The 27,280-nt window shown below is 34.3% G+C and overlaps 1 protein-coding gene and 1 pseudogene across 1 annotated transcript; one reads left to right on the top strand and one right to left on the bottom strand.

Annotated features, from left to right (window-relative positions):
* Nucleotides 1-17: 17 nt before the first annotated feature.
* LOC114721984 (sm-like protein LSM3A) lies at nt 18-2,602 on the bottom strand. Its single transcript, XM_028907888.1, has 3 exons — nt 2,427-2,602; nt 1,286-1,381; nt 18-439 (listed from the first exon to the last, which is right to left on the bottom strand). Exons 1-3 carry the CDS (start codon nt 2,541-2,543, stop codon nt 359-361), a joined length of 294 nt encoding a protein of 97 aa, XP_028763721.1. The 5' UTR covers nt 2,544-2,602; the 3' UTR covers nt 18-358.
* Nucleotides 2,603-11,486: 8,884 nt separating this feature from the next.
* Nucleotides 11,487-13,653, top strand: LOC114722054 (uncharacterized; annotated as a pseudogene).
* Nucleotides 13,654-27,280: the final 13,627 nt, after the last annotated feature.

Raw genomic sequence — 27,280 nt, 5'->3', positions numbered from 1 at the left:
TCTTACAAAGCCCGAAAAAACAACTGAAAAAAGAAGTCATAACAAGACAAGGTTACCATTACGCTTGATAATTATCAGTTTTCCTATATCCATCATCAAATCACGCACGACAGTCTCTGTAGCATGTGACAAGCTATAAAGGAATGGCACCACATTCAGAATCTTGAGAGCCAATTGCAAGTGAAGCCAGCTCTACACATCACCATAGAAGCTTGTTCAACTATATTCATGATCCTCATGTTTCTAATAAAAATCAGGAATAAACATACCAGTATCGCAACTAATCTCATTATAAGCGGAAAGGACTATTACACAGAGGTGTCAAAAGCTTATAATGATTACAGTTCATCAGTCCCCATCATGCAGTCCTCAGTGGTGGGGAAACCAATATCACCCCATCTCCCCTTACAAACAGGAAAGGAACTGTTCGCTTGGTAGTCTGAAATTGGAAGAAAACAAAAATCACAACAGGAAAAAATATCAACAGTGTATATGTTAAACACATTCACTTTCAGTTGCCTTTGTTAAACAAGTGCAAGTAATGTTTGATGAAGATTGGGGATGGGTGAAATTCCCCCAATTTGAATAAGACCTGATCCACAAATTCTCCACAGCGTTCCTTCCTAGTAAGAGCAAACTACTGTTTGTTGAAACATCTAGAAATTCCTAGGTATACCCGGTTACACCAAGCCAATAGGTATCACCATCTTGCGGAACCCCTCAAAAAAGTCTACAAGTCTATTCCACATTGGCTTGGTGGACATAACTTGAGCCTACCTTGTAATTTCTCAGACAAAAGGGTATTGATAGCAAGCTGCGGCATGGAGTGGCTTGCAGCAGATGATGGCTGTGACATTGCAGATTTCAAATGACGTGCACCACTTACTGTGGCAAAAGGCACGTACACTGAAACCACATGAGACAGGCCCTCATCAACAGCTTTCTTTACAGGCCCCCATCAACAGCTTCCTTTACACAAGGCGCCTTGTATCTTTTTTTTTTTTTTTTTGGGTTACAAAGGCCTTGTATCCATAAAAGTCAAATGATAAAAAGAAAACTCGCCCCTTAAACCAATAGGTAAAACATGGGAACTACTTAATTGTATGTAATCATGTATACTCATGCCAGTGGCATAGCTCATTATTTAAACTACACAAATGTCAAGAAAGAATTTCAATTACCATGGCTAAATCTTTCCCACATTTTTTTCTGGTCCTTCCTTTTATCTTTGAAAACCAAATGCATTCTTTTAGGGAAGGGGAAGAGAATACAGATCAAGGCTTACCCTGACAATCTCTTCATATGTCTCATCATCAATTTCAACAGTAGTGACAACTTCTTCGACATCTCCAAGAATCATATTTAGATGCTGATCGTAAGCCTGCACATTGGATGCATATAAAAATAAAACGGGGTGTGAAGCCCATGGAATAGAATCATCCAAATGCCAATGATATCAGACCAAAATAAACAGTAAAGACAGGATAAAATACTGGCAAGTAATATATTTTGTGTTTGTCCATTCACACACACAATAAAAGGATTAAGGACTAAGAAACTTTGACGCAAACAACAGGTATTTTCTTTACACGAACTCGTAATGTGAAACCAATTTTCCAATAGAATTCAACGTTCACAGGAAATTGTTCTTAAATAGACAACTCTATCAACCCTAGCGGTGTGAGGGAGAATTGTTGGCTCAATGGAAAGTAGACTTATGATTGGAAAGAAATGCGAGGGTCACCAGTATACCAAGCCTGAAACTGATGAAAACCAATGTAGGTAGAATGCTATGTCATTACCAAGCAGGCATAACCGAATTTAATTCTACTTAGGATTTACACACAGCATGTTCAGCACCAACACGGAGTTCAGGCATACTTTCACCCAAAGAAAAAGCATGAATACAAAGTCCAGACAGTCTGCGTTTGACCAGTAAATTAGAATTCGAAATTTCCAGTAAAATAGCTAGTAAGCGTCAACGGGCAGAAGCGTTAAGACTTCCAAAATTCAAAGATCAATGCATAACACACAATTTACTTCGCAATACAATTCTGTCGTTTCAACAATTTTCATGTAACATGTTGACCAATTCTACGTTTCAAATTACATGGGATTAACCTTGTATCCATAATCGGCGGGGAAAATCTTTCTTACATGGATTAAGAGAGAGGAAACTACAGACTAGAAAACGGCAAGTAACTAGTATTTTCATTGTCATGAATCGAAACTTAAAATTAGATGCCGCGAAGCAAAGGGAGAAAGTCCAAGAATTGAACGCTTAAAAGGCAATAGCAACCCTAATCGTTAAAGAGAAGTCTCATTAGTACAGAAAAAGCTCAAAGCAGCCGATGCTAGGTCGAGCATCAAGTGCAAGAACATAGGAAACTTAAAACAAAAGAATAAATGGTTCTAAGAAGGAGTACGTGAAGCTTGCCGCGAAGCTCTCTGTCAGAACGAAGCTTGACGTAGATACGCTCGTCCAGGCTGAGCCTGATGAGATCCAACGGCTCCTTTACCGCGCTCTCTTCCTCTGTAGCCATTCTTCCTCAGTGAACCCCTCGTCTCTCTCTCTCTCTCTCTCTCTCTCTGTTCTCTGGCTACAGCAACTCTCCCGCCTGCGTTAGATTTCCGGGTAAATAAGAAGGCCCAAGGCCCATGCACTACAGGCCCAATAATTAGGGTATTTTTGTCGACAAGATATTGTCAAAACGTTAAATTGGGCTGCTTGGCCCCGTAATTTCACCCAAAAAACTTTGTCAAAACGTATCGTTTTACTCTCCCCAGATTAAATTTACATCTATATAATTCAACTTGCCATGTTCTTCTTCTTCTTCTTTTTTTGGGTGCAAACTTGCTGAAGTCAAATCAGTCAGAATATACGAGTATTATTTTAAAAGTGTTCGGTATAACTAAAAAAAAAAATTTTGTTAATAATTAATCCATACTGGTTTCATGAATCAGGAACCTATTATTGTCGGCTTCGAACTGGATACCTCAGTTAGCGTTTATCATTGTTTGGAATTGTGAAGCTTTTCTCTTTTCGGGCCAGCGTGATGGCCAAGGTAAAAAAAACCGGACCGGACCGGCCGGTTCAACCGGAAAACCGGTGAACCGGTCGCTAGTCCGGTCTGGTTTGAAGAAAAAACCGGAGGTGGTTTGAACCGGTGGGGAACCGGTCCAACCGGTAAAAACCGGTGTTGAACCGGGAAAAACCGGTTGGGCGGTTCACATGTTTTTTTTTTTGGTTGCCTAGCCACAGAAAACGACGTCGTTTTGTCCAAAAAAAACCAGAATGAAAACTCTTTGTCCCTCCCTAGGGTGCCAATCTCGACTCAAGCTGCCGGTCCTCCTCCAGTCCTCCCCATTTGGCCATTTGTGACCAAATCGCTGAGATCTCTTCCCCCTCCTCCAAGTCCCAGATTCGTGCCGTGAACCCCAACAAAATCGGATCTATGGCGTCGCCTCATCACTGACAATGGCACTCCTTCCTCTTTGGCTCCGTTCGCCGCTCACATTGCTTCGCATTCGCAGCTCTACTTCGCCTTCGCCGGTCGCCTTCACCTTCGCCTTCGCCGTTCACCTTCGCCGCTCACATTGCTTCAGATTTGTAGCTCGACTTCGCCTTCACCGTTCGCCCTCACAGCTCCCATCGCAAGTCATGAGTCTCCATAGTCCATCCTGCTTCACCTTCATCATTCACGGACGTCCTGCTTCAACCTTCGATTCAGGCATTGAGCTCTAGCCTTGTGGGTAAGCTCAATACCTTTCCTTTTTAGTTGGGTTGTTTTTTTTAAGATCGAAGAGCTGCTTCTCTCTGTGCTATGACCCTGTGACTGCTGTCGTGAGATTTCAGATTTGATAAGGGAGGAGAGTGTTGTTTGACTTGATCCATAGCTGTGAGATTTGAGAAGGGAGGAGAGCGAGATTTAAGATCCATAGTCGTTGATTGACTTGATATTAATTTTGTACAGAAGAGAAGCTATCGTTCTGTACTTCTGCATTATAATTTTGATTATACTGTGAGCTTAGTTTTTGCTGTTGTGCTGATGTTGATCTTCACATATATAATTTAATTCCTTTTGTTTAGTTGTGGATTGGTGATGGATATTTTGATTGTAAATTATATATTCTGGAATAGATTTAATCCAAACTTTAGGTGCCTAACTGATTTTGTGAATTAAATTATATTATTTTATTATGACCGGTCCGACCCCGGTTCGACCACGGTCTAACCAGTGACCCTTAACCCACTACCTGGACCGGTTGAGTTCCCGGTCCGGTTTTTTGTTCCTTGGTGATGGCAATTTAGCTGTTCGGAGACTTTGCAATGTATTAGAGGGAAGGAGGAAAGAATAAAACACTAAATAATAATCTGAAATTAGTGATATGAGTCGTATAACTGAGAGAAAAAACACGTAATCACAACGCTTTTTTTATTAGGAAAATTGCTAAAAAGATTTCTCATCGTAAAAGTTAGGGTTTTCTACATGTGAAAAAAAAAATCAGGAAAAAAGTCGCCACTTGTTTACTCAAAAAAAAAAAAAAAACACTACTCCTTTAATCCTCGACGTAAGAATTAGTTTACTAATTTGAATAAATTAAATAAGTTAAATAAATTACTTAACTGTAACAAATGTAACTTGATTCCCTAAAATATTTACATTTAACATCATATCATACTATTTCTGGTTCTTAATATAAGATCTTATTTGACCTTTATTTTAGTTATAAATATAAAACCTCAATATACTTTGTCTCTCGTATTTATCTATTTTTTTAAAGATAGTCCTCCTCATAGTAGTAGTTTTAACCAATAAATTTGATTAGTAAGGATATTTTAAGAAAGAAAACACCTATTTATTACAAATAAATAACTTAACTTACTTCTTTAATCTACTGACATTAGTCAACTGACTTTTATATTTAGGACCAGAGGTAGTATATTGGTTTATTATTTAAATAAGTTAGTTAAGAAAAAAAAATGATGAATACAAAAAGATAAAGTGAATTAAATTCTTCTCTTTATAATCAAAACCAACTTGCTTCTATAGTTATACTTAATATCGGAAAATATAATTCAAATATGAGCTAAATAACCACGGTGTAGTTTGCTGGTAATGTATGTCTAGCTGAAATTACAAATCACAATTCACAATCGCAGCCTAACATAAATAAGCAAACAGATAAAGTAGAATCAGAACAGCATATTTTGTCATCTCCTTCTCTAAAGTCAGATATTTAATATTAAGAGGCCATGGCTTCCACACGCCTCAACTGGTCCTTATTATTCAATATCCCCACATCACATCAATAGTTTGTGTATATAATATGCGAATATAATAAAGTAGTTGCGTTAATCAAGTTGGCCCACGTGCCATCTTACATTGTATCTTGCCAATTCTCATCACGCTCAATCCTTTAAAAACATATATTTTATTCCTTCATGCAATATTAATAAAAATCCTTTTAACACAAAGCCTGGCCAAAAAAAAAAAACTATTACTTCTAATTATAAGATCTCGTTTATAAATAAGATCTTATAATTAGGATCGGATGTAGTATTATAAAAAGTAGTAAAATATTTATGAGTAATTTTTCAAAATATTCTTTCTGACCACTGTCATCATTCATCTCATCTCAATTTTGATTAAATGTGATTTTTAGAAAACTAAAAATAAATTTTGATTAACACTTTAGTGCTTTCAAGTTTCAACTAATTTCATTAGTTTATGCCAAGTAGTCAACATGTTCTTATAATAATAAGGTAAAGATGAGTCACAAATTGAGCATCTTAGACGTCATGGGGAACAAAATTTCGCCACATAAGGGAACTTTGGGCTCACGCCCTTGCCTTGTCCAATGGTAATGTCGCTATTGGGCAAAAGTGAGGATTTAAAAAGGGACGATGTTATGGAATTGTGCAATGAACTTCAGATCATGTCCCTCAAATTAAACTACTCCTCCACTAAATTCCAGCACAAGTGGCCCCGTTCAAGTTTACGCCTTTTCTTTTCATTATTTAAAAAAAGCATATACTAATACTGCAGGCAAAATTAAGAGAATGTTTAGATAAAAACTAAATCATAATTTTAAAAGTGTTTTTAGAAAATTTAAGATAGATGTGTGAAAGAAGTTTTATCTCGACTTACATAAAAACACCTTTTAAAAATGCTTTTGACACCTTCCAAACACCTCATAAATCTACTACAAGTTTGTTTTATGTCTATTCTATTGTGGAGTGTAACGGCCTAAATCTTCATTATCTTTTTTTTTGTTGCTGTGACAATTCATTATAAACATCTGTCCCTTAAAACATTTTGCTGAACATTCTCTTAAAAAATGTTTGAAATAATATGGTGTGATAAAAGATGTCTCAAGAATCAACACTCAAATTCAAGATACAAACAAACGGGTGTTAATAACATGTTAGGCATATATAAACAAACATGATACTCTTCCGGTGCAGAGATATTATACATATTTATCAATTTTTTTAAATTAATACTATTGATATTCTCCCAATAATAATCAAGTAGGACAGAGAGAGAGAAAATTAAGGAAGATGTTTAGAATGTTTAAAAAAAATTATATCAACTAATTTAACTAACATTTTTAATCCACTCAAATTAATTAATTAGATCTTATATTAATGACAGAAGGAGTAGCATTTACAATAAATAATGTACTTTTTCATGAAGTTTATATCAAGAAAAAATACATTTAACCTCATGTATCTGTCCTTATGTTCTCACTGGAACCTCTAATTAGATCCATGGACTAAGAATCTACATGTGAATGACTATTTGCAAGCTTGTTAATCATAGGATATAGCCTGATTAAAGGCTGCAAAGCTTATGACTGAATCATATATAGGTTTCCTCTTTTTAATCATGAAATGTGTCATTGGCCATGAGCAGATCACAATCCTAGATTAGAGGACGAAATCATACGTGGATAACATTAATGATATGGCAGCGTTTGAGATCAACCTAATCTAGTGTAATAACCACAATGATCATGATCAATATCAACATGTAATTATCATACTCCTCCGGTCCTTAATATAGGATCCAATTGTTAAGTTAGTTTTGGTCCTAAATATAAGACCAATTTCTCATATTTATCAATTTTCTGTAAATTACCCATATAGATACCTCCTTAACCATAATCAAGTGGAAGGGAGATGGGGGTATTAAGAAAGATGATTATGGTGTTTTAGAAAAAAACATGTCACATTTCTTATAATTAACTAACTTACTTAACTTTCTTAATTTAATCAAATTAGTTAAATAGGTCTTATATTAAGGACGGGAGGAGTATCTTACAATAATCTCTCTTTTTCATTAATTCCTAACTCTAAATCTTTCAAATCGTGTAATCAAGAAAACCTGAACTGAATAACTAGTTTCAATAAGACAATGTAACATAGAATATTCGGTAGGAACCTCAAATACTCCAGATAATCAAAACCTAAACTTTTGTCAGTCTCCAATTGAACCAAACACTACACTTAAATTTACCCCGCAATCACACTTACTTGTCCTAATTAAATAGAAAATCAGGATGTTACAGCTTGTCCCTTGTACTCCAAACATTTTCAATTGAAAAATTGAAAGTTTGCCCTGTAAACTAGGTTAATTTCAAATTATGTCCTAACTTTTCATTTCCCATAAATTGTCACAAATAATGAAGTAAACTTAGTTAAATATATTCTCTACATATGTAACAAATATATTTCCATTTTATTACTAACCATGTCATCATCTTGACAATAGCAACATATGAATTCTTTTGACTGAATCGCACTTTAGGCAATGACCGTTACTCTAAACATATGCTATTGAACCATCATTTGCATTTTATGCATGAGAATAAACCTACCTTTTGTTTTCATCATCACTAATTATTTTCGTTATCTTGATAGAAATGATCTGTATCTACATATTACTTTCGTCCAAATCATAGTATAGACGAAAAACACCATTCTAAATATGTTATTAATTCACTATTTGCCTTTTCCATGTGAGAAAAACCTAGTTTTTAATTTTACCATTAACCATTTTCATCGTCTTGATAGAAATGATCTCCAGCGATGTATTGCTTTCATTCAAATCACACTATAGACGAATAACCCCATACTAAACATATTATTAAACCATTATTTGCCTTTTTCATATTGGCAGCACCTGCAATAATAATAAAAATATGGTTCAAATTGCATCCAAGAATATTGTCCTTAAGAGTTATTTCGTTACACAAAATTAGAATAAAAAGCAGTCCTCCTCAGGATTTAAAAAAACTATTCCTGCATAGAGTAAGGTGACAGAACAATAGAAATTTAAAACTCAGGAAAAAAGAAAGAAGAAGAGAGCTTGGGGGATAGAACTCAACACACTTTGATCATGCACCACGCATATTACCTTTTATAGGCATATAATGTGTAATTGTCGAGCTCCTATAATGGTAATTAAAGATGGTCTTAATGACGGTTAAAAGGGTGATTTTTAAACAATTGATTAAGGTGAATTAAGACATTTTAAAGTCATTAAATATGGTTTATGAAAGAATAAAACCGATTAATTAAGACATATAGATACTTTAACGGTTATCTTTAACAGTCAGTTCTAATGACTTGTCTTTTCAAACATTTTATTAGATCAAGATCACATCTTAATATTTTTTTCAATCTTGAGTAATATGAGAGTTTTTTTGACATACTCACACACTAAAACTCCAACATTTTGCAAGGGAATAAACGTATATTTTGGATTTGTTACTAACCATTTTATCGTTTTTATAGAAACAGGTTCTACGTTGTTTTCATCAAACACGCATTTTAGATGGCAAACACTACCCTAAACATGCTATTAGCGTCCATCCTTTGCCAAAAGCCTATTTTTTTCATTTTAGGTGGTGCTTAACGCACCATATTTTCCCTTAGATTTTGCCGACTATATCTTAGAAACCCGGGGGGGGGGAGAAAAAAAAAACAAAAGAAATAGTCATCAAGTAGTTTAGATGGGTTTTTTTACCAAAATACTATAAATAATAAAATTATTTACCAATATGCTGCACTTTTAAAAGTATCTACTAATATGCTATACTTAAAATTGTTTTTGACAAGAACGACTTTCAAATTATACACTAGTCGTTCTTCGCAAGAATGATTTTGACGTGAATGATTTCACTTTTTGATTTTTAAATCAAAAAGTGAAATCGTTCACGCCAAGAACGATTTCTAAAATTATTCTTGACGTGAACGATTTTATTTTATTTTCTATTCATTCACCATGTGAGGAAATCTCTACCAATTTTGCTTCCAAGAATAAGAATTTCTAACACTATGACACTGCTAATTTTTCCTATTCACTTTTTTTCTATTCCCGTGAGGCTACAAGATCGTTTGTGGTTTTATATATATTACACGTGAATTACTTCATCTCATGCTCTCTTCTTCTTTTTCTTCTTCTTCCTCTTACTTTATCTCTAAAATCCAAGCTCTCTTCTTCTTCTTCTTCTTACTTGCTTCATTTTTATTATTCTCTTGTTCTGTTATTTTTTTACTCTTGCTTTCAAACAAGACAAGCTCTTTTACTGCTGCTATGGGTATGTTATTTCTCTTCTATTTTTTCTAATCAAAAACGAAAATGCAAGGGAACAGGAACCTCTAATTTTGACTCAGGCTTGTGACATGTCACCGTCACCATCATCCCCCTTCACCTCTATCGATCCTAAGCAACTTGAGTCTCATTACATGGCACCCTCATCATCATTCCCTTCCAACTCAGCTGATCCTTCTCAATTTCAACCATTCATGACTTTATTAGATAATCTCGTATTATTTTCAGCTGAATACAATGCTTCTACTTTTGAACATGGTGGACCATCAAATGAACCATTTGTCACTTCTTGACAATCTATACATTTAAATGAATCACCTTGATTTGATTTGAACACGCCAACTACACAAACAAATGAGACACTTGAATCTCAAGAAGTTGACATACAACAACAACGGCCACAGTGTATGAGAAAGAGGCCAAGATGTAGTACTGGAAGTCACTGTCAGTAAGATGGATAATTTTTTCTTTATAAACGTAATTTTTATTTATTATTTTTTTACAATAAAATATTTATTACTTTTTATTTTTAATTAATATACATCTTATACTCACTTCACAATTAGTTTTAATATCATTATGTAATTATCAACATTTTTCTCCCCATTATTTAGTCATGATTTTCTCATTCAAATGATTGATAAATCATTATACATAATGATATTAAAACTAATTGTGAAATGAGTATAAGATGTATATTAATTAAAAATAAAAAGTAATAAATATTTTATTGTAAAAAATAATAAATAAAAATTAAGTTTATAAAGAAAAAATTATCCATCTTACTGATAGTGACTTTCAGTACCACATCTTGGCCTCCTTCCCATACGTTGTGGCCATTGTTGTTGTATGTCAATTTCTTGAAATTCAAGTGTCTCATTTGTTTGTGCAGTTAGCATGTTCAAATCAAATCAAGGTGATTCATTTAAATGCATAGATTGTCGAGGAGTGACGAATGCTTCATTTGATGGCCCACCATGTTCAAAAGTAGAAGCATTGTATTTAGCTGAAAATAATACAGGATTATCTAATAAAGTCATGAATGGTTGAAATTGAGAAGGATTAGTTGAATTGGAAGGGAATGATGATGAGGGTGCTATATAATAAGACTCAAATTGTGTAGGATCGACAGAGGTGAAGGGGGATGATATGGTGACGGTGACATGTCACAAGCGTGAGTAAAAATTAGAGGTTCCTGTTCTCTTGTATTTTCATTCAATTAAAAAAAAATAGAAGAGAAACAACATACCCATAGCAGCAGTAAAAGAGCTTGTCTTGTTTGGAAGCAAGAGTAAAAAAATAACAGAACAAGAAAATAATGAAAATGAAGCAAGCAATGAGGAGAAGAAGAAGAAGAAGAGAGCTCGGATTTTAGAGATGAAGTAAGAGAAGAAGAAGAAAAAGAAGAAGAGAGCAGGAGATGAAGTAATTCATATGCAATATATATAAAACCACAAATGATCCTGTAGCCTCACGGGAATATGAAAAAAGTGAATAGGAAAAATTAGTAGTGTCGAAGTGATAGAGATCCTTATTCTTGCCAGCAAAATTGGCAGAGATTCCCTCGCATGGTGAGTAAATAGGTAAAAAGTAAAATCGTTCACATCAAGACTTGCAAAGAACGACTTATGTATAATTTGAAAGTCATTCTTCTCAAAAATAATTTTAAATGCAGTATATTAGTAAATACTTTTAAAAATATAACATATTGATAAATAATTTTACTGATTATAATATTTTGGTTAAAAAAAAACCATAAATTGCACTTATGACACGGAACGGAAGTGGTCCCTCTTTGGCGGCTCTAGGTATAAGTCGCTAGCTCCATAGACTCACCACGAAAGTTCTACTTTTATATAGACGGCTAGCCTCGCTTCGTGTTCGGGTCGTCTTGGTCCTTCATTCAGTTTCTTTTTCTCCTTTTCTGCTGTGGCTTGTTCTTTCTCAGCCGTTTGCTTCCCCTGACTCAGATATGGGATGCTTCTCGTGATCTTCAGCACTGGATTCTTGGGTTGGTTGCAAAAAGGTCCTCTTTTGTCTTTTGGATGTAAGATTTCTGGAAGATCTCCTGCAGATAAGTAGATTAGCCCGAAGGCTTTCTTTTGCTTTATGTTGTTTGGAGCCTTTGCTTCCATATTGCTTCTGGGTATTATCGAATTGAGTTCCTCTGATTGGCTTGTAAATTTTGTTGTGGACTCGGAATATTTGTGTGGGAAATAATACTGGTGTGGACGGTCTTGAAGATCTAGAATGCTAATAGAAGCTTTAGGAGGGCTGAATATGAATGGGCTTGGTTAGATTTTAGGTTGAGTGTGTTCATTGGTTTGTCTGGGTTTGTTCCGTGGAAGAAGAAATGGAAGGAAATTTATCTCAAGGAGGTATCGTTCCAGTTGGTGCTTCTTTTGGTGGTTTTGATTTGTCAGGATCAATGCGTGTTCATCAGCAAGCTGAGCACCCCCACAACATGCACCAACCTCAAACACATCTACGCCAAGGGTCTTCAGTGCATTCCGCTTGCCATGATGGTTTTCCCCTTGCCATGGGAACCTTGCAAAACTGTGATCAAACCATTTCAATGGCTGACTTTACGAAGGGAGATAGAAGCAAGAACTCAGCAAGTGAGGATGACGAACCAAGCTTGACTGAAGATGGAGCTGATGGTCGCAATGAAGCAGGCAGAGGGAAAAAGGGTTCACCTTGGCAGCGTGTGAAGTGGACTGATGAGATGGTGAAGCTTCTGATAACAGCTCTCTCTTATATAAGTGAGGATTCAAATTCTGACGGTGGTAATGGAGGAAGAAGAAAGTTTGCAGTGCTACAAAAAAAGGGCAAGTGGAAATCTATTTCTAAGGTCATGGCTGAAAGGAGTTACCGTGTCTCACCTCAGCAATGTGAGGATAAATTCAATGATCTTAATAAAAGGTATAAAAGACTTAATGACATGATCGGGAGGGGCACCTGTTGTCAAGTTGTTGAGAACCCTAGTCTGTTGGAAGTACTAGACTATCTTTCTGAGAAGGATAAGGAAGATATTCGGAAAATTTAGGCTCAAAACACCTGTTCTATGAAGAGATGTGTTCATATCATAATGGTAATAGATTGCATTTACCTCATGATCCAGCATTGCAGCGTTCACTACAGGCAGCTCTTAGAAATAGAGATGACCATGATAATGATGATGTCAAAAGGTCCCATCATGATGATCATGAAGAAGAGGATCAAGATGCGGACACTGATGATCATGATGAGTTTGAAGAGAGTTATGCTTCACATCGAGATAATAGAGGAGTATATGGTGCATTAGGGGGGTCTGTAAAGAAAATGAAACATGTTCAAGGCCAAGAAGATGCTAAAATGTCTGGAAATTCCTTGAATTGTCAAGACTGCAATAAAAATCCCAATTCCCATGGGCCCATATTCCAATACGATGTGAATCAAGGTTTACCTGAAGGCCATAGAGCAGCTTGGTTGCAAAAGCAATGGATTGAATCTCGTAATCTTGAGCTTGAAGAGCAGAAACTACAAATTCAGGTTGAAATGTTGGAACTGGAGAAACAGAGACTCAAGTGGCAGAGGTTTAGTAAGAAAAAGGACCGGGAATTGGAGAAACTGAGGATGGAAAATGAAAAAATGAAGCTTGAAAATGAACGCATAGCTTTGGAACTAAAGAGAAGGGAAATGGGTGCTGGCTTTAACTAGGTTGGTTGCCTTGCTAAGCTTTGTGGCAGTCGCCTCTTTTGTATGGTGCTTCATTTGTACTTCTGGGTCTTTGGTAAGCTGTGGTTTGTTTAACTGAAACTTATGTATTTGATGGGGGACTTTAGAAATCATTAGCTCTTCCTCCTCCTTACAGTATAGAATTGTGTTTTTTTTTTTTTTTTTGGGGGGGGGGGGGATGTACTGTTCAATGATTAGACCTTAGTGAGGTTCTGTTGCCTATGTTTGTAATACATGGTTGTTTAAACCCTGTTAATATTTTATTTTGTAATATTAAATTCTATCATAATATGTTAACCTTAATTTTGTCCAATGTCTGTGATTTTTTGTTGTTTCCGTTTTACTATTCTATATTCATTCTTAAATCTTTGATATTTGGAAATATTGAACCTATGAGGGCAATGAATGAACAAATGTCAAATAGATTAGTTGTAGCTTATGAGACCTTATAGATCTTTCTACATATTATCTTTTCATAGGGTAGTAAGGACGCCTTTCCGTAGGTCAATATTCTTTGGTATTAGAGTTTGAAACATATAGGGGGGTATCGGTAAATGGACTTCTAACTTCCCTGGTATATTGAAAGCTACTATAAAAAATTGAGTATGAGATATGTAAAATAAAATCTTCGTTGTCCCAATGTTAGTTAGGGCAAATTCAACGGGTAACTCTGAAAACTTTGCTTTTATTTTTGAAAACCTGTTCCTTATTAATTGGGAGTTCAGAATGCCTACATACCAAATACCACCATCGTGTCAAGCGCATTCAAGTGCTAACTTGAGAGCCTCTTCTTTGGTTATCCAGAGTTTGCTTTTTGATCCCCTAAATATGCTTTGTCTCTTAACATGCTTGTGATGTTAGTAATTGATAAGTAGTTCTATCTTTTTATCCTTGCAATTTCCAGCATTCAGTTACATCATTAGTGACTGGATCTGTTTCTCACGGCTAAATTGAATTTAGAGCTTTAAGTTGGAATGAGGAGGAGGGCAACGCTTCTTTGCAGAATATATCGTTTTTGATTCCCCTACTTTCTTGTTATTGCTTGAGGTTTGAGTGACTGATTTGTAGCTAATTAACTCAATCAATTTCCTATTCAATTTTGGTGCCCCTGATGAATAGAGCATGAAGAAAGCTACAGCAATTTTCTGGTTTTGGTGTCTCTTGCTTTTCCGCAAATATTACTCGTTATCTTCCTTTACTGTCGCTGTGCGTTCTGCCTTTGTTTTTGAATATTGATCTGTCCAAGTGTTATCTAAGGCAAGTCATCCTAAATAAATTCTGCATCCATAAAAATATGCATCAAAGAAGTACTCATATTGTCGCCCACTTTTCAGTTTATGGGAGATCTATTATATTTTGGCAATATTGTTGCCGATGGAAAGACTTTATCAGCAGGCAGTGAAGTATTTCCATAAAATAACTCAGCGAGTGAGAAATAGATGAAAGGAGGATAGGGTGAAACTTCCAGATTTTCATGTTCTAGATCAAGAAAACTGACGAAGAAGAATGGAATGAATAGATGGGATAATCAGTGATATCCTTCAATGGGTAAGAGCAGTGATTGAATATTCAGCAGTGAGCAGGCTCATCAAGAAGCAATTCGTAATGGTGTCGATTGACATATTAAGTTGCCATAGCTAAGAAGTGTGGACTTGATCTGTAATTATTTAAAGAAATCAAGGTGTCAGTTGTTCATGGCCAGCAAATCGTTTTAAAGCAGATTTTTTGGTAATGGCACAAGGACGAGCAGGCTATGACGTTTTGTTGGCCATCCAATGGCTTTGCATCCTGGGAGCAATTCTCAAACCTTTCAAGACACAGATGACACCTAGGACACTATGTGGATTATATAGGAGACTCAAAAGCCAAACCATCGATCGTAAATTTCTCAGACTGTGATTTCTTTTAGGCCAGAATCATACCTGAGATTGAGAAGCCTTTAAATGAACTGTATGAAGCATATTTTTATTCTTAGGTAGACTGGAGCTTTTTTTTTTTTTTTGGTTCAAACTAGACCTAGAAGTAGGCTACCACCAAATAAGCACGCATTTTGTGACATCCGGAAAACTGCATTTTGCCCTCATGAAGGCTTATCAGTCTTTAGTTATGCCATTTGGCCAATGCATCTGCAACCTTCCAAGGCTTCATGAATACACTCCTCAAGCCATTTCTTAAGAGTTTCATCCTAGCAAACTGTGATTGCCTTGTTACTCCAAAAAACGAAGTGCCATCCTGATTTTCTTTTATGACATCTTGATGTAAAACTGCTTGTGGGAAGACTGCTTAAGGCATCTCAAGGACAATATTCTAATTGCAGAAAGAAGCAAGCAAACCTTTGGGGCCTCCCAGAGAGATTTCTTGAGCCATTTTATTTCAGGATGTGGGGTAGTGGCAGAATCCAAGGAGAATGGGTCAGTGCTCTCCTGGTCTCAATGGTTAACGGGGAAAATCAGTTCTGTACAGTGGGTCTACTAGCAAGCCCTTGATAGACTTACTTGAAAGCATGAACTGAGAAAGCAAACACTGCATTGCAGAAAATGAAGAAGGTGATGACTTCTACTCCAGTTATAGTCCTTCCCAATTTCTCACACCCATTCATTATTGTTGCCTCCAAAATTGGAATTCGAGTTGTCCTTTCACAAAATGTGGCCATCTGCCCAGGCTAGCAACGGGATGAACTAAACAGTAGCTTCGTATATATTCATATTATACAAAGGTCCGAGTAGAAGCCTAGCATTTGGAATAACTGGTTGTGTTTCTGATTCCTGATTCAAGTTCCCATGCATAATGCCATCTTTATTATGTATTTATTTTATTGCTTTTCTCCTTAATCTGAGATTGGTCGGCTAATTCCTACACTCTTAAGTGTGTCCTTTATATGTGCTGCTCTTATTTAAAATATAGGACGAATCGGAATGGGTTTCCAAATTTCAGAACCCTACAGTCATGGTTGATTATAGGGGTATTTTCGGTAGCCAATGTAAATTACGTTTCTGCCCTGATTTGGTGTGTTCTTCATGTTTGCTGGCAGCTTCAATAAAACCTTATCCATCCTATTTTCTTTCCCAACTTAATCTGAAGCTGCTTTTAAAATAATTTATCTGTGTTTATTTGAACATTGAGACTGCAACACATTACGTGCTAAATCTGTGGTGGGAAGATAGCATGAACTTGCAACTTGTTACACCAGAATTAGAATGAAACTCTCCTGTAACTATTCTCTGCTTTTCCCTTGAAGTCAATTTGTCACATTGCGAGTTCTTAAACCGTCGGTAACAGTTAGCCTTATAATGCAGTTGAAGAGCTAGAAAAACCCTTTAATTATCAGACTTGGCTCTATCATGGAACTGTGTTTGCTCATTATACTTGACTCAGACGCTTCTGTTTAGTGACTCATTTCAATAGCACCTGAGACTCAGTGGAGAATACTGTCAGACGGTTGAACTTATTTGTTATAGGGCCAATAACTGATATAATTATCATCTGATAGTGCTATCCTTGAGGTCCTCAGGAAAAATAATTCAGAGCAGCTCTCAAGTTTTTACTGTCAAGATCTTCAATAAAAATGTGGCCAAAGGAATTCATATTGTGTTGAGTTATAATGTAAGAAAATGTTCATTTTATGACATTAAAATCAAAGAATTGAATGGTAAAAACCAAAGGAACTGTGTCCAAGTTGCGCCAATTTTCGCTTGGTTTTGAGGTAATACGATTGTCCGAACTAAACTCTTGCGAATCACTATGAACACGTGGAGACGAGTAAATTAACAAAAACACTTTTTATGTGCGCACACACACACACACAAATGGATACTGTTGATACTGCAATGTTTTTCTGACAAGTACGCTGTACATTTCACTATGACAAGTCGCTGTGAGCACATCTTTGGTGGACTCATGAAAATCTGTACTTCATCAGTTTGTTGCCACCTAAGTCCTGTGAGAGAAATAACATGTCACTCAGACTAATACATTTGTGGTCTTCAATTCAACTCTTGCCGGTCTTGGAAACCACGGATAGCTTGTTCCTATCTTGGGAGTTTCTGATATATTTGCTTGGTATAGCTTCATTCATAGTCTGACTGGGCCGTACCTGTTTATCTTTAGCAGCAGGCTCCTATTACTCTCCTTCCAATCAATAATTGATCGGTTTCTGATATATTTGCTTGCTACAGCTTGTTCCTATCTCGGGGGTTTCTGATATATTTGCTGCTTCAGGAATGGTTTCACTATCTGATCATCACTATAATCTAAATCATCTGCATGTTTATTGTTAAACCAATTAGATACATTTGCTTCTTTTTTTATTGAAAGAGGTAGGGAATAATAGTGATGGCAAAATCTGACCTGATCAGATAATCATATGAAAAAATAGTTTTAGGTTACCAGTGAGATTAAATTTATGACTTCTCGCTCACAGTAGATTCTTGTATTTAAAGGGATGTTACCTAGTTGGGTAATGTTATTAAAGTTTTTTTTTTTTGGTTCTAGGAATTTGTAAAGTACATATTTATAATTGAATAATCAGTTAGTCATATGGGTAATAAGTATGGGTCCTTAAAATAGGGGTTCATATAATCGTGGCCTGCCTAATGTCCAAAAACGCAAAAAGGTTGAGGTCCGGCTTGTCTTGTTTGTTGCTGGCCCATGGCATGATAGTGATAATTAGCATTGTTTCTGGTTAATAAACTAACCTCAACAATTTCATCAATGAATAATAAATAAAGTAACTATGCTCATCTATTCATAATATACTATTGATTGATATGTTGATTTTTTCCCAATCGAATGGATTGATATAATTAAAAAAATCGTTGAATATTAATAATAATTTCTTGAAAAAAAGAAAATTAATGAATTATATATATATGAAAAAAAAACAATGCATTATAGTTTAAACAGGAAAGGAAAAATAGTTTGAAGAGAGCATTATAGATATAATGATGTCAAGTTTAGTCAATGATGCCATGGGTTGAATTCCTGAACCTGATTATGAACACATTTTATTTGACCTTGAACGTCATTAATAATCAATTCTTGAGTCTTCATATTATCTTCTTGCTAATTAAATGGTGTTCTGACTTTTAATTACCGGTACCTGGGCTCTCGATTCCATAACTAAGCAACATTAATTAATTTCGTGGCTCCATATTATTGGGTGTCAACGGTCAAGTCAAGGGTGAGGTTGGTCACAGCAGAATTATCTGACTAATTAATTAACAAATTCATATGACTATATGTTACGCTATACTCTTATAGGATCAGATTAATGAATTAGATTTTTGTTTTGAATGGAAAAAAGAATGAAATAAATTTGAGTTGAATGGTTTGGATTATATGGGAACACATGGAAAGCATGAGAGGAAAGGAAAAGGCAGGATTTTGGGAGGCAGTTAATATGCGAGTGGCAGACGCACGCCAGATAATTGGAAGGAAGCCCTAAATAGAGACTCCAAAGCCATATACCAATGGCGGCGCCGATCAATTTCAACCTCTCTACCTTCTCTCCAACGTAATTAATGCCTTCCATACATCAACTCCCTTTTAATACCTATCTATCTATCTATCTATCTATCTATCTATATCCCAGTATTTTATTATGTTCTCCACTAATAATTAACTTTAATTGGTTTTAATTAGCACAAAGAAACTAAAGATCAGAATCAGATCCTTGTTAGCTAATTCTAATCACTTCATTATCTATCTGTCATCTTCTTCCTTCCTGAGATGACTCTGTATTTATGATTGCAGTTGCTGCTGTTACTTTCCTTTGTGGTCCATTTGAGATATTAAAGTCCGTTTGGGAGGGAGGCTCTCTTATCCTATTTATCCATTTATCAGTAGCTCTTGCATCAGAGAAAGTGTGCATATACATGTATGTGTGTGTGACTCACATAAATTCAAACATACTGCCTCCGGTCCTATTTATAAGACTTTATTTATAGACTAAAAATAAGGTAGTATATCAAGAGATCATATACATATATGAAATAATGAAAATAAAAAGGAAAAAAAAAGGAAGTGGAGGGAGATATGGAATGTGTTCTGTAGTGACACAGTATAATTTTGCTTTCTGGTTTTTGTGGGCATTATGGGTCCTCCCACCTTTTGTTGCTTACATTACTCTCTTTTTTTCCTTTCTTTCTTTGTCTCTTTGGTTTGGTCCCACTCTTTTTGGGACGCCACCCTTTCTCTTACTTCTTCCTTAGGGTTATTGCCTTCATCATCATATCCAACCATACTATTCATTTTAATTTTCACATTGCTTTTGCTTTGCTGCTTCATTTCATTTCCAGCTCTATTTGTATATCTTGGGGTTATTCATTACCCTTCAAATAACACAAAATTATTGGCAGTTTTTTTTGTTGATGCAATTAACTATACTGCTCTTGCTTTAAATATGCCTAGATTATAATTATCAGATTAAAAATTTGGTAAAATAATGAACATTTAAATTTTTTTTATATTATTAGAATAAAATATGTAAATTTCTGACCAGTTTTATCAAAATCAGAGTAACACACGTTAGTCAAATATTAATTTTTATTTTTCAACAAAAAAAAATTCCCTCGATCAACTTGAATGTAAATTTTAAACTAGATTAAAAATCACACTTGAAAATATTAAGGAATTCGTGCACTTTTAATAAAACTAGAAATGCATCTCTAAATTACCACCACTAGTACTACTCAAAGTATTAATTTTTAATGATGATTATGATACCTATACATATATATAAACAAACATTGGGATCGCTTAGGGTTTTAAATATTAACCGTGTGGTGTGCACATGCTTCCATGTTCCAATGAATCCAGATGATATGTAAAACTCGGAGGAATTTTTTGATGTTAGCTTATAATTATAAGCCATCAGAGATGTCATAATAATGAGCGTACGCTTCACATTAAATTAAAGACTAAAATCTTTTGCACATGGCCATGATTGCTTCCTATTTACTCTCCACTATCTCTCTACCACCTGGGATCCAGTTCAAGCTCTAATTAAAAAGGAGCTCATTATCAATAATTATTAATTATATATATACGCGCCTAATGAAGCTTTCTTAATTAAAAGTACATAATCCAATATAATACAATAAAAATGAGAGTTTGAACATAGCACCGCAGGAGCCTATATATAGCTTTAAATAAAAAAATGCCATTAATTAACTTACTTTTTTGATTAAGTCTAAACTCTGCTTTATATATAACAACTCAAAAAACTTGGAGGGGTTAATCATTGTAATGCTGAGCTAATTGTAAAGGAGAAACGGCAAGTGTCAAAATCTGAAGTCCATGGATCATATGTAAATGGATTTTTTATTCACACACCAGACGCTCCTCAGTCCTTTAATATTTTTTAAATAAATGGACAAAAAAATTACTTATATATTAAAATATTAATCTCTGTTTTTTTAATACTTCACAAAAAATACTTATAATTTTTGTTTTTTTGTTACTCGTGATGGCTCCAAAATTCCAACTTGCAGCAAGGGGTTGAAAGAGAAAACGATGGGGAGGGAATTGTATATATAGATATATAGAGAGGTAGGGAGGGAGAACATAAACTAAATAAATAAAGAAGCATCCTTTAGGGTTGAGACATGAGGAGCAAAGAGTGTGTTTGGGAAGAATAATAATAATAATAATAATAATAATAATAATAATAATGTGGTGTGTGAAGTTTGTGGGGATTTAAATAAGTTGGAGAAAGAATAGAAAGCTAAAAAGAAGAAGGAAGAAGAAGGAAGAGAAAAAGAATCAACTTGGTGCATTGCTTAGCTGGAGACAGATAAATGTGAGGGTTAATCCACATGGTAGACAGAAGAAGATGTAAGGGGTACATTCACATCACATGCACACCCCCCGCCATGTGAGGTAAACCCTTTTGTCTACTTGTTCTAAGTCTCTTCTTTTTCCCCCACCCCCCTCCCTCTCTCTTATATCTCTCTAATTAAACTCTCTCCCAGATCCACAACTTGTTGTGTATTTAATTAATGACTGCACACACACACACACACCCACACACACACACATATTTATCTAAACTGTCTCCCAGATTCACAAATTGTTACTATTATCAGTAGCTTGTCCTGGGGGGCTGTATGCGCGCAGTATCACTGTTTATTGCATTTTAAAGAGGGTTTTGATCATTACCAGAAACAAGATGTGAAATGAAGTTTTGTTCTTTTTCTTCTTCATCCTAACTATAACCGTGCCAATCCATATCCATTAATTCCCACGGGCAGTAAATGTTTTCTCAGAAATTAATGTTTCTGTTCTGTGGAAGCATGTCTGTTTCTGCTGTAAAAAGACAAACTCATTCACAGACACAGTAAACCGTGTATTTCCCCCTTTTAATTTTCACAGTCTACATATCCCTCACTCAGCACCTGCACCTCATATTATTCATAGCCATATTTTCTTTACTGTGTTTGCCTGATGTAACGTGTAAATATATGAATTTTACACCCAAAAAATTGAAGGATCCAAGTCAAACAAGTGGTTTTTAATTAATGAGTTTATTTTAACGGTTTATCTTATCTGCACGTGAAGTTACGTAATTTACCTCTCCGATATATGTATATATATAATTAATCATCATCTCATATACATGTCAAAAAAGAGAATTAAAGTGGGGTATATATTTGCATAGATCATATATCATGATGTGATCTCATGTTGTTTCTTGCTATACCACTTTCAGTGCCTGCAGCAACCTTTTGGAATAAGAACACAGAGAGAACTGGTGATGATATATATTGAACTAACTGTAGCTTAGTAGCTAGGGCTTTGAGTGGGTGCTTCTCTGAATTCAAGAAAGAGACCACTACTGATTGAAATTTTGTTTTCTTTTACTTTTCTTCTTCTCACACACACCGTTTTTGTTTTGCTTTTGCTCGCAAGCTTTTCAACACTACTTAATGGACACACAGACACACACACACACACACATATATATCGACATGCTTTTACATGATGGAGTAGTCAACCTGTTCCATCACCACTTTTATGGAACCTACCTATACCGTTGCAGTATTTGATCATTGGAATCAAAGTATATATGTACGTATGCACTGCTATATCAGTATGTACTACTGCAGATAAATGATAATCTTGGTTGGTCATCATGCAAACTGGTTAGCTGATTTATTGATTCATTCTGATTTATAAATGATCTGATGTGTAATTACATGATTTAATGATAAAAACAAAATAAGTGAGAGGTGGGGAAAATTACAGTTGTGAGGGTATGGGATATATGTAAAAATACCAAAAGAGTGGGCATAGTGGGTAGGGCATCTTCTCCCACAACTTTCTCTCTCTACAGCTAAGTAGAGAAGTTCCACAAGGCATATGTCCTTTTATCCAGCTAGAGAGAGAGAGACTCTTGGCCAGCAAAGCAAAGAGCCATATATTTATATATATTGATTTACATATACGCACACCAGTAAAAATTTAATTTGATGCTTTGCAATACAAGTAATGTGAATGAGCAATGTTATATTAATGTTATATTATTGGATTTTTTTAAGAAAATACGTGGAATTCCCATGTAATTCAACATTTTATTTTTAGAGGACAAGGTTTGTGGATGCATAGCTTAAAAATGGAAGAAAATGTTGTATAATTTACAAACCTACATAAAATACTGCATAGAATATAATGTGCAGTACTAATGAGTTATGTGAATAATATGATGCAATTCATTTGAAATTAAATTTTATATAAAAACAAGCCGACAATATAGCGTTAATAAAACTCGAAGGGGGGCATATGTATGAATATAAAGTTACTATGAAAACGGTCAAAAAAGAAATAAAAGAGTGGAAAACCAGAAAAAGGTATGTGGGAAATGCTATGATGAGATGCCAACTTTATTGTGCATGATGAGCTCTCATCTTTAGTTTTATTCACAATTAATATTAGCCAATCCCATATTCCATCCCCACATGTTCATCAAACAAAAAGATGATGCAACAGTGGCCATTATATGTTAAAAACAGACATATGCATGTGTCATTCTGTCTTCACAAAACTGATTTTCAGGGAATATCATTGTTTGTGGGATTTACTTTAATTTTCTGAATCCAAACCAGCAACTTTCGGAGAAAAAGATAATACATCTTTGGGGGGGGGGGGTCACAATCTGAGATATTGCCAGACGATCGAGTTTTAATTAAACGAATTGATATCAAATTAATTTAGTTCCCCTCTTTTAATTTATATGACAAACATATAGGAATAGGACCCAAATCTGAGGAATTATATAAAACTATTCACTGGGGTCAGAGACAAATTAAATGCAGCCAAAAATAAATGGTGGGTGATGAAAAATTAGGAGGCTGTTTTATTTTACCTAATTAAACTCATTTTGTGGTCCTTGTTTGGTGATCATTTACATACAAGGTAACTGCCTTTCACATGATATCTTCTCCTCTGTTAGAGATTGTATAAACTTATGATTATTTTCATAGATCAATGCTAAATTTCCAACTGAAAGCTTGGTTATTAACATATGAGACAAGTTTAGGCTGTAACTTGTAGTTTAATATAATTATTGATCATGTTAAAAAAAAAAAAAGATTGCATTCAGACCTTACCGCACTTATTATTGTGGACTTTAACTAAAAGAATAACATTATGAGTTGGCTTAATTAATAATAATTAGTAGATATAATTTTCTTATAGCTTTAGGTTTGATTAATTCATTATTGAATATTCTCAAATTTGACTTTTTTTAGGAAAAATATCAAACTTGAATTTGGTTTCTCTTGGTATTTAAATATCTAAATTTTTTAAAAAATGTTTTGAAAACTGTTTTACTGAAATCACTGAGCTCAATTGGATCATTTAAAAATCAATACCATTTGAACATGTAATGATCAGTATAGTCAATAATAACACTTTTTCGGTCTTTAATATAAAACCTATTTAACTAATTTGATTAGATTAAGAAAGTTAGGTATAAGTTAATTAATTATAAAAAAATATGACATGTTTTTCTAAAACACCGTAATAATCTTTCTTAATATCCTCCCGGCCCCTCTCTTCTACTTGATTGTGGTTGATGCAGTATCCATGTGGATAATTTAGAAAAAATTGATAAATATAAGAAATAGATCTTATATTTAGGACTAAAATTAACTCAACAATTAGGTCCTATATTAAGGACCGGATGAGTAATATAAAATATAGAATTGATTATAATTTGTGTTATCTACTAGTTATGAACTCTATAATTTATGCATTAGACTTCCAAGAAGATACAAAAATGCATAATTCAATTAAAACTAATTTTTTATGGTCTAAATATATATAAATATATTAGAAAAATCAATTATTATCATTCATTCACCATTGTCCAAAGTAGAAGAAAAGGAGGGGGAATGCCCGTTCCCATTGATGTCAACTTAATTCACATGTCCACCTTGCAGCAAATTACCATGGTGCCCTGGGGACCATATCTTTTGCATCCTTCACTGTGACCAAAATACCCTTCCAATGTGATTCCCGTTGTACTTTCTAATCTTTAATTTTGGACACCTAATTATGGTATAGGTGTCCGAGTGAAAGTTAATCCTTTGATGATTTGTGCATTAAATGGGATATTAATGGAGTGGGTCCCACATTATTCATCCTTCATGTCCCTCCGTTCCCCATTTTTCCCCGTCTCAATCATTGACTTCCAATAATTTTCATACATGCACTTATATATAATACATTCATCCCTCCCAATATTCTATTTTTGTTCCCCAGTAAAATAAATTACTAAATTTTTATTTTATTTTTCTGGTGAACAATGTCTTTGATTTTACATTCAAATCTTGTGTCTGGGTCCTATATATTTTTAATAATTAATTAACTAATGATGAAGTTTTGTAAATTTAATTTACACGGTTTCATATTCTTTTAATCAGCCTCAATTTTTATGCTGAACCTAAATAAGTCATCAAATTAAAGATGCAGTATTGTGCAAGATTTAACTTCAACAAATTGATTTCTTACTTCCTCTCGATTTTGTATCAATTTTTCTTATATATTAGATGGAGTCTGAGAAAGGAATCAACCCACCCAAGTCTTGTAAATAACGCATAGCTTCTTTTTGTTATATTTTGGAACTTTTGGTTTCCTTATCTTCTGCTAATAAAGAACTTTAATAAGCTAGATTTTAGAAGCTGGTTAGAATCAAAACATGTCTGCCATTAACAAAATGCAAAAAAATAATTAAAATTACGTACATACATCTCATCTCACCATTGTTTTCAGTTTCCTTAATCGCAGGGTTTTGGTATAATGATACTTCATAGGTCTGAGTGACTAATTTTTTTGGACAAAAGTGTGCCTTTAATAGTTTAAGTTTATAGGAGTATGATGTTTAAATTTGATCTCTTAATTTTATAAATTATTGTTTTAGTCTTTTAACGTTTATGCTGTTACTCTTGAATGATATGTTTTTCAATCATTGTTATTTTTAAAAAATTAAACTTAATATGTCATTGTTTAAAATTTCAATAGGAGCATGTTTTGTTGATTAATGACTGAAAAAGATACTTTAAAAAAATGAAGGGATGAAAATGAAATTACTTATACTTTTAATCGTTTTGTGATACAAACATTTACGGGCACAAAAAGTCCACAACACAAAAGGAGAATTTTATAAAGCATGATTCATCAAAAAGCACTACCAAACATATTTGCAGTGAATTCTTCTACGCAACACTTTTACTTTGTTATTTTGTTTTTAATTATTAGTTTTTCTTTCTAACATCTTGTCTGGCACATTAATGTTTCCCAAACAAGACACCTTGCTTTGAATCCAAAATTACAGATAATCTCACACACTCAAACGGAATAACAAACCAAAAAAAAAAAAAAAAGAATGGCAAACAGAAAATGAAAAAAATACAAACAATAGAAAATGAAGGGAAATCATGAGAAAGCCTGTCTCAATATTAACATATATCCTATCTCAAAATTTATTCACTTTTTTTTTTGGGTAAAGTTTAGTATAAGGTGAAGGATCGAGTATACGATATGCCACTACTAAAGCATAAGAATATGAATGAAGTCGCCCTTTTTCCTCTTTTTTATTTTAAAGACACCTTAACAAATTTTAAATTTCCCAAAAAAAAAAGACCTCACTCGTTATACGGTTCTTAGATAGAATATTAAACGGAACAAAAGAGCAATCGAATTACCTGTAAGGCAAGTCATTTTCAAGTGGGACGTGCACGGATGAGGGAGGGATGGTTTGGAATTTAAAATTTGAAATGGAAACGGAACGTTAGCATGAAATATCACTTTTTTTTTGGAAAAAAATATAACACCTAATAATTGGCATGTGTAGCATGGAGAGTTTTTTTTTTTGAAAAAAATATAACACCTAATAATTAGTACTCTTCCGATCCTTAATATAAGACCTATTTAACTAATTTGATTGAATTAAAAAAGTTAGGTAAATTAGATAATTATAAGAAATGTGACACGTTTTTTCTAAAATAGCATAATCATCTTTCTTAATACCCCTCTTCCTCCTCTACTTGATTATGATTGAAAGAGTATCCATAGGGGTAATTTAGAGAAATGTGATAAATATGAGAAATGAGTTTTATATTTAAGACCAAAACCAACTCAATAATTAAGTTCTATATTAAGGACCGGAGAAGTATATGTAGTGTGGGGAGGAGCCAGTGCCTTTGATAAAGTAATATAAATATGGAAAATTTATATCCAATAAATCAGACCACCGTCAATAGGGCTAGCTAGCACTATATGGTCCCGAATATTATTTTTATTAATTAATTTCTTTTTAATGACAAAATAAATTATTTTTAATAAAATTTTTTGAAATAGATAAGCTGGGATCTTGGCACAATTACAGCCATCAAAATTTTGATGCCCATTTATTAGGGTAGGTCACAAATTCAACAGAATTG

This window comes from Neltuma alba, unplaced genomic scaffold (genome assembly GCF_004799145.2).
Source record: "Neltuma alba isolate B1F8T4 unplaced genomic scaffold, ASM479914v2 tig00012081_pilon, whole genome shotgun sequence".
Classification (NCBI taxonomy): domain Eukaryota; kingdom Viridiplantae; phylum Streptophyta; class Magnoliopsida; order Fabales; family Fabaceae; genus Neltuma; species Neltuma alba.
The sequence above is the reverse complement of the archived record's forward strand: the minus strand, read 5'-3'. Positions and strand labels throughout refer to the sequence as shown.

Excerpts from the sequence above, each read along its gene's own strand:
- LOC114721984 (XM_028907888.1), bottom strand. The coding sequence starts at position 2,543 with ATGGCTACAGAGGAAGAGAGCGCGGTAAAGGAGCCGTTGGATCTCATC. Across the intron at positions 1,382-2,426 it reads AGCTTCGCGGCAAGCTTCAC|GCTTACGATCAGCATCTAAA; the intron begins GTACTCCTTCTT and ends TCCAATGTGCAG. Across the intron at positions 440-1,285 it reads CATATGAAGAGATTGTCAGG|ACTACCAAGCGAACAGTTCC; the intron begins GTAAGCCTTGAT and ends TTCCAATTTCAG.